This window comes from Bos indicus, chromosome 13, assembly GCF_029378745.1.
Source record: "Bos indicus isolate NIAB-ARS_2022 breed Sahiwal x Tharparkar chromosome 13, NIAB-ARS_B.indTharparkar_mat_pri_1.0, whole genome shotgun sequence".
Classification (NCBI taxonomy): Eukaryota; Metazoa; Chordata; class Mammalia; order Artiodactyla; family Bovidae; genus Bos; species Bos indicus.
In genome coordinates this window covers 52,866,869-52,879,740 of record NC_091772.1, presented here as the reverse complement: position 1 = coordinate 52,879,740, position 12,872 = coordinate 52,866,869, and the positions used below count along the sequence as shown (strand labels likewise).

The window sequence follows — 12,872 nt, the reverse complement described above, 5'->3', positions numbered from 1 at the left end:
ATTCTTGTATATAGCCCTCGATACGCTGGAATACTAGATTTTCTTCTGAGAGCAAGTGTATGTATATGTATCACACTCATGTATACTTACTTAAATATATTCATTCATGTAAGTGTTTTAACTTAATATTAACATCTTTCAGTGTCAAATTCTTACATATCTACATCATCCCTTTTCTTTTAAACTAATGAATGAATTTATTTTTGGCTGCGCTGGGTCTTCGTTACTGCACTTGGGGCTTTCTCTGGTTGCAGCGAGCAGGGGCTGCTCTCAAGTTGCAGTGCCCGGGCTTCTCATTGCAGTGGCTTCTCTTGTTTTGCAACACAGGCTCTAGAGCAAGGGGACTTCAGTAGTTGTGGCCCTCGAGCTCAGTCGTTGTGGCTCATGGGCCCTAGAGCACAGGCTCAATAGTCGTGGTGAACAGTCTTAGCTGGCCCTTGGCTTGTGGAATCTTCCCAGACCAGGGATAGAACCTGCATCCCCTGCGCAGGCAGACAGAATCACTCTACCATCACTGTACCAATGTGTGGATCTGCCACAATCTAATATACTTCCTATTACTGAACATGGACTCTTTTTTTTCCAAAATATTTCCTCTTATTAACAAATTTTATGGATCATTGTGTTAAATACATTTGTATATGTGTACTTTGAAATGTTTTGGTACAAATTGCCCTCTGAGACGTGTTCATCTTTGAATTTCCCAAAGTGTCTAAAGAGAGCCTTGCACACTGTGGACATAATAAATTGGGGTGGATAAATGCATGGAATATAGAAAAATCTTTGCCTCTCTCTCTAATCTTTCTTCTTCTCTTTTGAGACCTCAGTGGAAGATCTGTTGATTCTTCGGGCACCATGGGAAGGGCCCAGGTTAGAGGCAGGACCAGTGCAAAGTAACTGCCTCAATTCCCTTAGCACTTTGGAGGCTGGGGAAATGGGCCCTGAGAGGGAGCATCTGGTTCTGAGCCAGCCTGTGGCTGAGCAGCTAAGCAAGTGTCAGAGAGGGCCCTGAGGCTATCGACTCCTAGCCCAGCCCTCCTTCCCCCTTCATACTCCCCTGGACAGCCCTTTACCTCTTCCCAAACCTGTAGATTCTTCATAAATCATATTTATATCAAGTAACTTATGTCAGGTGGCAACAATAAAGTGAAACATGGTACATACAAGTTACTTACTATAAATCATCCAGCACGTGAGTGACCCTGAAAATCTTTTTTCCCATTTATTATTAGCACTTGACCTGAAATGCAGAAGAAAGAGGACAAAATTTGGAGGCCAGAATTTTAAATTTGAATCTGGTCTCCATTCTCTCCCCTGTAACATGGCAATTGTACTAAAATCTGCTTCCTTAGGAACCAGGTAACGATCGGGGAGATGGTGAATATAAAAGCAGATGTTGTGATAATTGTACTGTATTTAACAATGTTGGGGCTTTCCTGATAGCTCAGTTGGTAAAGAATCTGCTTGCAATGCAGGAGACCCTGGTTTGATTCCTGGGTCAGGAAGATTCGCTAGAGAAGGGATCAGCTACCCACTCCAGTGTTGTTGGGCTTCCCTTGTGGCTCAGTTGGTAAAGAATCTGCTTGCAATGCAGGAGACCCTGGTTTGATTCCTGGGTCAGGAAGATTCGCTAGAGAAGGGATCGGCTACCCACTCTAGTGTTGTTGGGCTTCCCTTGTGGCTCACCTGGTAAAGAATCTGCCTCCAATTTGGGAGACCTGGGTTTGATCCATGTGTTGGGAAGATCCCCTGGAGAAGGGAAAGACTACCCACTCCAGAATTCTTGCCTGGAGAATTCCATGAATTGTATAGTCCATGGGGTCCCAAAGAGTTGGACACTACTGAGTGACTTTCACTTCACTTTACTTCTTAACAATGTTAATATTTTCTGCTATTGATAAGATTGAAAAATATTTCCCTACTCTTGCCAGCTCAACCAAGAGGCCTTTCTAAGGTGGGTTTCTTAACAGAAAGTTGGCAGCAGAAAGAGGGTGATGAACTGGAAGCATGCATTCTAATTTCGGGTGTCATGGCCTCAGTGCTCTCCTCGGAGGAAGGAAGTTCAGTTCAGTCCCTCAGTCGTGTCCGACTCTGCAGCCCCACGGAGTGCAGCACGCTAGGCTTTCCTGTCCATCACCAACTCCTGGAGTTTACCCAAACTTAAGTTCATTGAGTCAGTGATGCCATCCAACCATCTCATCCTCTGCATCCCCTTTTCCTCCCGCCTTCAGTCTTTCCCAGTATCAGGGTCTTTTCCAACGAGTCAGTTCTTTGTGTTAGGTGACCAAAGTATTGGAGTTTCAGCTTTAGCAGCAGTCCTTCCAATGAATATTCAGGACTGATTTCCTTTAGCATTTGCTGGTTGGATCTCCTTGCAGCCTAAGGGACTCTCAAGAGTCTTCTCCAATACCACAGTTCAAAAGCATTGATTCTTAGGTGCTCAGCTTTCTTCAGAGTCCAACTGTCACATCCATACATGACCACTGGAAAAACCATAGCTTTGACTAGATGGACCTTTATTGGCAAAGTAGTGTTTCTGCTTTTTAATGTACTGTCTAGGTTAGTGATAGCTTTTCTTCCAAGGAGCAAGCATCTTTTAATTCCATGGCTGCAGTCACCATCTGCAGTGATTTTGGAGCCCAGGAAAATAAAGTCTCTCACTGTTTCCACTGTTTCCCCATCTATTTGCCATGAAGTGATGGGACCGGATGCCATGATCTTAGTTTTCTGAAGGTTGAGCTTTAAGCCAGCTTTTTCACTTTCCTCTTTCACTTTCCTCAAGAGGTTCTTTAGTTCTTTGCTTTCTGACATCGGGGTGGTGTCATCTGCATATCTGAGGTTATTGATATTTCGCCTGGCAATCTTGATTCCAGCTTGTGCTTCATCCAGCTCGGCATTTCGCATGATGTACTCTGCATATAAAGAAGTTGGACAAATGACCTTTAACACTTTCCAAGCTCTGAGCCCACGCCAGCTATTCCATGACCTTAGGCAAATCATTTCTCTAAAGGCCTCAGTTCTCCCATCTGTGAAAGAAAGGGTTGGGCTGGATGACCTCTCTGGGTCGCTTCCTTTCTGAGGATTGACTCAACCCCAGAGACATGCCCTCTGTCCATTTTGCTTCCTGGTGCCCTTCTGGTGCCTGTGCTCTTGGGCAAATCGCCAGCCTTCCGGGTGGTGTCCCCCAAGCCACCAGGTGGTGGGCTGTGGCCTCCTCTCTTTCCTGGTTGGTTTTCCAGCCCCAACCGGAAAGAGGTGACTGAGTGACAGCTGGACAGATTGAACCACCCCTCCTGTTAAGAGATTACACACGTGTGCTGAGCGGGGCTGCCCCCTGCGGTCCCTTCCTCATGCCCAGGATCCATGTCCTCACCCTGTTCTGGGGCGTGGCTAGCCTCCCCCACCCTCCCCCACTGTTCTCACACTGGGTGCTCCCCATAACCTCATGTTCAGTCTTTTCCCAGAACGACTTGATTGCTGTCCTCTCTTTGATCTTTTCCCGCCTTCTCCTCAATAAGTAAGTCTTTTTTTAATCTCTGTAATTGGAGCCCGTCACTCGTTCTGCACCTCTTTTCAGCTCTTATCAGTCTCTGTGTTTAAGAAAAGTTCAGCTTCTCCCTAAACTGCTTCCTGTCTTCCTCCCTGAGGGAAGCTCCCTGAAGGCTGGATGTCTGCAGTTCTGACTACCTTTGACCCCCCTCAACAGGCATTGTAAGAAATCAGTGCTGACATGAGCTATGAAGGACTTTTACACTTCTACTCTTCCTCCAGCATTTTGCTTTATTCGTTTGGGTGAGAGTGGGAAATGTGGGCATAAACACATTAAAGTCGAGGCTTTCATATTAGTTCTGCAGGGACGCTTCCTTCTGTTCAGCCCTGAGTTACTAATACTATCATCCCCAGAATCAGAAACACTCTCCTGAATGCAAGGTCCAGAGTCACTCAGATGTCACTGAACTGGAGGATTCATCAGGGACAGGGCAGCATAGAGAGGCCTCTGCTGTCTGGCAGACCTGGGTTCACATCCTGCTTTGCTACTTGGTTAGCTGTGTACCCTTGTCAAGTTCCTTAGCTTCTCTAAGCCTCTGGCTTCTTATTTATTAAATGGGATTGCATTGAAAATATCTTCCTCGGAGGACTGTTGTGACACTTAAAAGTCAACTGATGTGAAACTCAGCACAGAGCCTAGTGTCAGGAAAAGGTGGCCAACCATCCAGACCCACACGCTCCCCTCCTGAGTCAGATCATGTATCATTAGGTGCCTGATGAGTGACACAGGGCAAGTTGCAGAGGCTCGGGTGGAGAGAAGTCACTGCATCTTGTCACTTACATGTGTCATCACAGGATTCCTCAGGATGCTCTGGAGGGTGAGTGGTGCTGGCATCACCAGACCTATTTTTCAGAGGAGAAAACTTAGGCTCAGAGAGATTAAGTGATTTGCCTAAGGTCTGTGTGATTATAAAAAATGTGTGCTTGTGATAAGTAAGAGTGTGTCTGAGGCTTAAACCTCAGTTTGCCTCTTTTAGCACCAGCCCTCTTTCCTGGAACAGCACACTGCATTGAGCACGAGGAGGGAAGATCTTTGGCTTGGTAGTGAGAGATCCTGATGCAGAGGAAATAGAGAAGGTGTTCCAGGCAGGGGCATTTTACAAATGGGTGTAGAGGCAGGGAAAACATATGGGATTCCAGGAAAAATGATTAGGTGTGTTTTGCTGAATAGGAGAGTTAATGTAAGAGTAGCAGAAAAAAAAAAAAACAGAATTCATTTGGACATACACTGGAGGGTCTTGAATGCCAGACTAAAGAACTTGAGCTGCGAGAGGCCCTGGGGAGCCACTGAAGGTTTCAGAAGAGGGGATGACCTGATCTCATCAAGGAGATGAGAGGTCTCCAAATTGTGACTCCCCAGGAATGGTTGGAGAAACTGATGCTTAATCTGAAGAAGAAAAGACTTGTTGGAAGGGAAGGGTTTTTTTTTTTTTTGGCATATTTGGGGGAGCATGTGATCTTTGTTGGGTGAAGAGGGGACAGGTGGGTTTGTGTGGGGTCAGTGATGGATGGAAGAGAAGCAGTGAAGATCAATGGGCAGAAGCTCAAGGGAGATAGACTTTTTAGGAGGAACTTTCAGAGAGACAGACTTAGAGAAAGAACTTATGGTTGCAGGGGTAAGGATGAGGGGAAGGGATAGTTTGGGAGTTTGGGATGGACATGTACACATTGCTGTATTTCAGATAGATAACCAAGGACCCACGGTATAGCACAGGGAACCCTGCTCAATGTTATGTGGCAGCCTGGATGGGAGGGGAGAATGGATACATGTATATGTATGACTGAGTCCCTTTGCTGTTCACCTGAAACTCACAACATCGTCAATCAGCTATACCACAATACAAAATAAAACGTTTAGGAAAAAAAAGGAGGAACTTTCTGGTCCTCTCAATGCACTTTGAACTCCAGTTACTGAGAGCCCACCGCATGCGCTGGGCACAGTGATGCACTGAGCATGGAGCAGTGAAGCATACAGTAAAGCCCCTGCCCTCACAGACTTCCTGTAAAACAGGAAGGGGGACATGTGCCTTAAACAGAATCATCCCCGACATGGATGTTACAGGCAGAGCTGCCTGTTTCATGTAGGGACTGCTTTGAGACTGTGCATTCCCTGTCACCGGAGTTTTCAAGAGATATGTGTCAGGAAACAGGATTCTTACTATGGGAGAATGGCTGGGGGTTAGATGATTCTTATAAGGTTCTGTACCTTTACATGTGTTGTGAAATTTTCAGCAACTCTAAATCTCTCAATTAGAGGGAGAAAAAAGGCAAATGATCAATTAGTGTCTCTCTCTCTTTTTTTTAAGTCCATATTTGCACGTTCCATTCTAACTGGAGTCTGAGGTGCAAAGTGGGTGGCCAAGCAGGAATTTCATCCTGCGTGTAGCTGGGTGACTCCACCTGTGAATTGAAAATCATTTAGCTGAGATTGTGACAGCATGCAAATTACGGCCCGCCTGCAGGCTGGGGCTGCAGCTGCAGCCATGGTGCAATCCTCCAGCTGCTAACAGGGAGTCGATTCAGGCTGAGGACACAAGGCCCTGCTGCTGAGCAGTTAGAAGCTGCAGGGACCAGCAAGCAAGTGGCAGGCATGGGAGGAGGCAACCTGGCACCACCCTATCTATAGGGGAGTGTCATATCTATGACTTCAGGGTTTGAAGCCTCACGACAGTGCTGAGAGGTGTCTGGGTAGGCTGACGGGAAAACTGAGGCTCAGAGAAGGAAAATGACTCTGCAAACCACACAGCGGGCAAGCCCCAGAGCCCGGCTTTCAGTTGGGGTTTCTGAATCCAGCATGGGCATCTTTCTGCCACACCACCTTGGGGTCAAGAGTGATCAGCTACAGATCCTTCCAAGGGGATGCCAAGGGGTCATTGGGCAGGCACCATTGTCCACACTGTGGGTCCCATTGCAAAATCTATGACACTTGGGAGTGCTTTAAGGGCATTGAGAACACCGATAACATCAGCACGAAGGGGCTACGCTGAGCGGTGCCAGAGGCGGTGCTGAGCACTTGTGTTCATGCTCTCCTTTGACCCTCCCTGAGCTTCTAGCTTAGCTTTACCCATGTGAAAACCAGGACTCTGAGAGGAGGGCTATGTCAGAGCCAGAGTTTGGACCCAGATCTGTGTGATCTCAGAGTATAAGGGCAGAGCTGCCTACCTGTCATCTGACAGGTTTCCCTGCCAGGTCACTGAAAGAGATGCCAAGGGTCTAGTTCTTGGCTCTCAGGCCAACAACAACAGCAGTAATAAGCAACTCCCCCATCCATTTCTTTATCCCTCTCTTGAGGGCATGCACAGCCCTTTACATCCACTCATTCCCTTGGATTCACACAGCTCTTGGGTTTCTGGCAGGACTGATTCAGTGTAGTGAGACCCTTGCCCAGAGTCTCAGCCAATCCCACGGCAGGGGCCAGGACCCATGCCACACACCCAGCTGCTGATCAGGGTCCAGCTCACTTTGCTGTTACCTCTCTATGCTCTGCTCTCTTGTGGATCATCTGCAGGAGCCAACAGCGACCACATTCCATGGGGCCATGGATGCAGAGCGGCCAGGCCTGGGAATGGCTGACCTACCACCTCACTTAGGCAGCCAACCTCCAGGTTAAGCAGAAAGACTCTGGAGTCACTCACATAGGGGTGGGAATTTCTCCCTCCTGTAAGACAGCAGAGGTAATGGCACCTATGCCATAGGACTGATCTGAAGACAAGAAAAGGTGACACACGTGAAGTGTTTAGCCAATGCCTACCCAGGTTGGGTTCTACACTGACAGGAATTATTATTTCCAACTTTACATCGATTGATTGATCCACGCATTCAAAAATAGGTGTGCTCCTGCCATGCGACAAGCCCATGTTCGGTTCTGAGAAGACGTGAGTAACACATAGCCTGGGCCTTTCGAGAGTGAGTGATGGGGATAGATGTAACCAGATGCCCCAGTGCGGGAGACGCATGTGGTAAGAGAGGTCCTAACAGGCACCAAGTGCTGTGGGAGCCCAGATGACAGAGAGGATAGACGTAACCAGACGGCCCCAGTGGGGGAGACGCATGTGGTAAGAGAGGTCCTAACAGGCACCAAGTGCTGTGGGAGCCCAGATGACAGAGAGGATAGACGTAACCAGACGGCCCCAGTGGGGGAGACGCATGTGGTAAGAGAGGTCCTAACAGGCACCAAGTGCTGTGGGAGCCCAGATGACAGAGAGATGACGTAACCAGACGGCCCCAGTGCGGGAGACGCATGTGGTAAGAGAGGTCCTAACAGGCACCAAGTGCTGTGGGAGCCCAGATGACAGAGAGATGACGTGGATTTCCTTTTTCCCATCCGCCTTATTCAGTCTCATCTTTCTCAGGGTCCAGCGTTCCCATCTTCTCCCTAAAGACCTAATTGTGTCATGGTGCTTTCCCACTCCAAGTCTGGGGGAAGCCTTGAGAAGTTTCCTCTCTGTCACAAACCCTTGGAGCATTATCATTATATTTTAAAACTCCCTTGTCTATCACAGGAAAGCTTGGAACTTGTATATAGCCACCATAGGATCTTTAAATATATATATATATACATATACCCTTAAAACAACAAACAAGCAAACAAAAAATGTAGAATGAGAGTCTCCCCCCCGCTCTTAATTTTTTAAAACTGGTGTAGAAGCTGGGCTCAGAGAAGGCCCGTGACTTGCCCTCCAGTTTTACAGACAACGTGTGGCAGAACCAGAATGAAGTCGTGTCACAGTATAGCTTCACTGGCTGTCCTCACTGCCTCACTGAAAAGAATGATCCTCCCTCCCCCCACTCCCAGGAGACCCAGGTTCAATCTCAGGGTTGGGAAGATCCCCTGGAGAAGGGAATGGCAGCCCACTCCAGTATTCTTGCCTGGAGAATTCCATGGACAGAGGAGCCTAGCAGGCTACAGTTCAAGGGATGGCAAAGAGTTAGACACAACTGAATGACTAACACTGACCCCAACCCCACATCTGGAATTAAACTGACATCTGATTCCAGATGACAACTGGATTTAATCCACATGGTACACATCCATGCACTTTCCACTCACATCACTTCATTTGATTACTCCCCCACATCTTGAGTTGAGAAGAGTGGATGGGCCTCCCCTCAAGTCACAGACAAGGCTTCCAAGACTTCAAGGTCCAGTGATGGCCAGGACCCAGCCAGCATTGGAACCGAGTGCTTCTAACCACAAATCACACGCCATTTCTGGCACACAGCAACCTGTACAGTGAACTGTGATGAGTATCTCACGCCCCTCGTGCAAGTGGAGACCACTGGCATGTCAGGACGATGAGAAAGCATTAGGCAATTTTCTGCTCTAGGTTCTGCAGAGACTTTTCTTTGACCCCAGGGGACTTCTCAGCATCAGCTCTGGACAAGCATTACATCATTTCCTGAAACCTGTGATCCAGGAAGTAGTTCATCTTGAAAAAAATAATAAAATCAAACTCTGCATTTTTTTTTCTTATCTCCCCTCTTCTTCCCAAACTGGTCTTGCACAAGCAGGTATGACCTTCCATTGGGTGACAAGTATGTCGTAAGTGAAACGTTTACAGGCACTACAGGAATGACCTGGTGCCTCGCCTACCTCATTAGAATTCTAATTGGGGTGTGTAGGAGAGGCCTCTATAAATGGCAAGGCGATCCCAGCAAGGCAGTCAGTCTCCCCACACCATCCGTGCCATTCCCAGACGAGCCAGAGAGGAGGCAGAGGAAAGCGAAACATGTCTGGTGAGTGCATGGCATCTTCTCTGCCAGTCCCCGCTGGACTTCCATGCTTCTCTTGGGCCTACTGAGGGGCCAAAGTGCCCAGCTCATGACAGCTGCCTTTGGGGCTCTGAAAGCTAGAGCCTGGTTTTTTTTTTAAGGTTCTCTTCAGAGGCAACTCTTTCTCCATGCCTGCCTAGTCCCTCTAGTGTGGTCTCAGGGTTAGAGCATGTTTGGGACGAAGTCCTGAGTATAGGGCAGGTTCTTCAGTGCAGCCAGAGGCATATCCCCTTAGCTAGATGGACAAGCTTTGCCCTTTCAAGCCAGTTGGCACCTGCTTCCCTTGTTTCTCAATGTCATTTTACCAGCTGTCAGTAATGTAGGCAAAGAAAAGCACGTCTCAGAGCTACAAGGGAGGGAGGGATGACAGCGTGTAAGTCGATTTAACAGAAACCATCAGCGGTGCTGGAATGCTCCTAAGTAAACTACACATCCGGAAGCACTGGCAGGCTCTTTGAAAGTGACTTGATGAGTGAAACCACCAGGAGCAGAAGGAGCAGGTATGCCGAGGACAGTTCCTAAGAGCGGCACCAGGGAAGGGTGTGAAAAAGCACTGCTGGGGAGCACGGGTTCTCTGACTCTGTGGTCACTTTGAGGACTGGGCTCTGCTTAGACAGCGCCCCCGCTCAGCAGCAGACTAATTATTGCCTGTCGTGGGTGCTCAGCCTAGTGGGTTGGCAGCGACGCCAAACCCAAACAAGGCATGAGTCAAACCAGTAAAATATTGTGAATGGAGGTTAAGGCTGCAGGAAGGTCTGCCCAAGAAATCGCTGAGCACGATGCAAAAGGGGAATGCTGGTTACTTCAGAGGTCACAAAGACCAGGATAGGGTGGCTGCAAAAATGGACTCTTCCCTTATCCCGGACTTCTTCCCATGAATATGCAACAGTGCTGGGTTGCTAAGAAGGGGAACCTTGGATTCTGTAGACTTTAGCAAGAGGGGATAGGCCATCTCCCTCCCTACTTCCCTCCTGCCAGATGATGAGTTGCCCTTACTTGGGTCCCACAGAAATTTGATATCTGGGCCCAGACTAGGTTTTAGTAGCATCTTTTCTGCCACCAGTTCCAAGCTCATCCATGACTGTGGGTGAAATCTGTGACATGGAAAGCAATACTGAACCTGGTTTCTCAGTTGAACTCTGTTACCAACTGCTACTGCTGAGCCTCCAGCTCCCAATTCAAGATGAAGAGCTTGAAATGGAGGGACTTCCAGGTTCCTTCCAGTACTGACTGCTCTCTTGCATGAAAGGAAAGAGGGGGCGGAGGGCGATGGGCTTCGGCAGGGGCTCAGTCCTGGAGCATGTGCACGCACAGCAGCCCACCCACTGAGAGCCCTGCAGGCATCCCCAGGGGCCCAGTGTGTCCATGTCTGTGACTCCTGGGGACACTGCACTCTTAAGACTCAACTTCTGGGTCCACCAGATGCCCAAAGGTCACAGAGAAATGTGGACAATGGTCAATTCAGAGAAAATCAATTTTTAAAAAAGAGAGACAAGGAAACACCTTCATTCCCTTGAAGCTGTCACACCTGTGGTTCTTGGCCTGTCCCAGTCATGCAGCCAGGCAGGGCTCAGTAATGAATTCCTGAGTTCCTGAATGAATGAGTTTGCTTACTGGACACTCAGGGAAGGAGCCACGATGCGCAGCAGAAGCATAGAGATCGAGAGGGCAGTCTTCCCATGGTGGGTTCACAGTGGACTGTCATTAGGTTGCGTTATACAACCTAAGCGGAGGAAGGGATTAACCCTGGTGGAGGTTTAGGGTAGGGGAGACCCTAGGCCCCAGGTAGCACCAGGTAGCGCTGGTGTGGACGATGAGCTGGACTTGGTCAGAAGTAGTTTTGGGGGTGAGGAGTGTTCTGAGAGGAGGGAAAAGGAAAAGAAACATGGGTGGTCGGGTGCGTGTGACCCGGGGACTAGCAGGGCTGCAGCGTGCTGGTGCGAGAGGCTGTTTCTGGCTCCCAGGTTAAGGTTCTTGTTGGAATCTGTGGGGTGTGATTATTCTGCCTCCCAGTGGAGACAGCAGCCTGGGCTGGGTGGATGACATGGTGGAGGAAGGCCTGGCAGCCTTCTACCCACAGTGGTTGGCACCCTCTGCCTTCCATGCACCAAGGCCAGAGCCCCATGTTGGACAGACATGCAGGATGTGGACACAGACACTGGGCCCAGTGCGAAGGGGTTCCCCATCCTAGAGCCCACACAGAGGCCCTGAGGCAGAGTCCCTAAGGGTCAAATATGGATGCAGACCTCTGCCTACAGGAGTCCAGCACTTCTGTGTCGGGGACAGGCGCCCTGTCCCACTAGGCTGGTGAGTGTCTCCACCATCAGCTTAGCTAGGCAGAGTGCTGACTTCAGGACTCACCCTCTCTGGCTTCAGGCCCCAACCTACAGAGGACCTATATCATTCTGGGCTGTGGGTCTGCACGTTTCCTGGGAGATAAGAGGCCGGCAGCTCCTTCTCCATTTCCAGGCCCCCACGCCTGTGTCCCTGCTGCTCTGCTCACCTCAAATAACTTCCCAGCTCAGCCTCCACCCCGCTGGGCTGTGCTCCACATATGGGGCAATCATTCTGGTCCCCAGGGCCCGCATGCCAGCCTGGGTGTGAGATGAAGAGAGGAAATTCTTTCCTCATTGCATGGAAGTAGAGGGAATGAGGCCTCTCATCTTGGTAGGAGCTGAAAGGGGTTCAGAAGGATCTGCAGTCCTCCATCTCAGCCTGTTTTCCTCCTTTGTAAATAGGAGATAGTGATTGCCCCCCTGCCTCCCGCTCAGAGTGGCCACGTGGCTTGGGGAGAGAATTCGTGGAAAGTAGCTTTGATTGCTTAGTGTAAATAGACACTGTGTAGGCTTAAGGTAGTGATTCTCAACTCCAGCTCTGGTTCCGTATTAGAATCACCAGTAGAGTTTAAGCAACCAGTGCTGTCCCAGTGGTGGGGTTTAGGCTAATATGAACTCTCCAGGTGCTCCTCGTGCACGGTGAGGGTTTAAGAAATTTGAAACTCTCTCTGGAAGTGAAGGGGACCCAGGAGTCCTTCCTTCCTCTCTCATGAGAACCGTGTAATGTCGAGGCAAGGAGGAGGCTGTGGGTGTTCCCCTCTCCCTGGCAGCTTCCTGGACTCATGCCCATTGCCGCCACCACCACCCCCTCGGCTAGATGCAGGGTGCAGCCTGGAGTGGCACATGGTCAGGCTGCACCGGCTTCAGTGTGAGCTTGGGCTGGTCTCTGCCTGAGCGTGTGATGTTTGGCAAGTGATGACATTTGACTGGACTTTCAAATCCCTCATCTGTGAAATGGGAATGACAACATCAGAGGGGTTTGTAACTGTGAAGGGACATATGCAAGTAAAACACTCAGCACCTTGTCTGCCCATCTGAGGTCCTCCATGGCAGCCCAAAAAAAGCTCAAACCCTTCTCCCTCCTGTGTCGCTGGTGCCATTATGTGTGGGATCCTAAGACCTCTGTACTACTGACAGGAGCCCAGGTGCCAGTGATGGGTGCTTGTGGGGTCCCAACCAACACCCTACAAGGACGGATATTTGGTTTCACTGTTC

At 49.2% G+C, this 12,872-nt stretch overlaps 1 protein-coding gene across 1 annotated transcript in view; it reads left to right on the top strand.

Annotated features, from left to right (window-relative positions):
- Positions 1-9,171: 9,171 nt before the first annotated feature.
- Positions 9,172-12,872, top strand: part of TGM3 (transglutaminase 3) — a 42,651-nt gene continuing 38,950 nt past the window's right edge. The window contains exon 1 of the mRNA XM_019971988.2: positions 9,172-9,285. Within this exon, the coding sequence (XP_019827547.2) occupies positions 9,279-9,285 (7 nt within the window). The 5' untranslated portion in view covers positions 9,172-9,278. The remainder of the gene's footprint in view (positions 9,286-12,872) is intronic.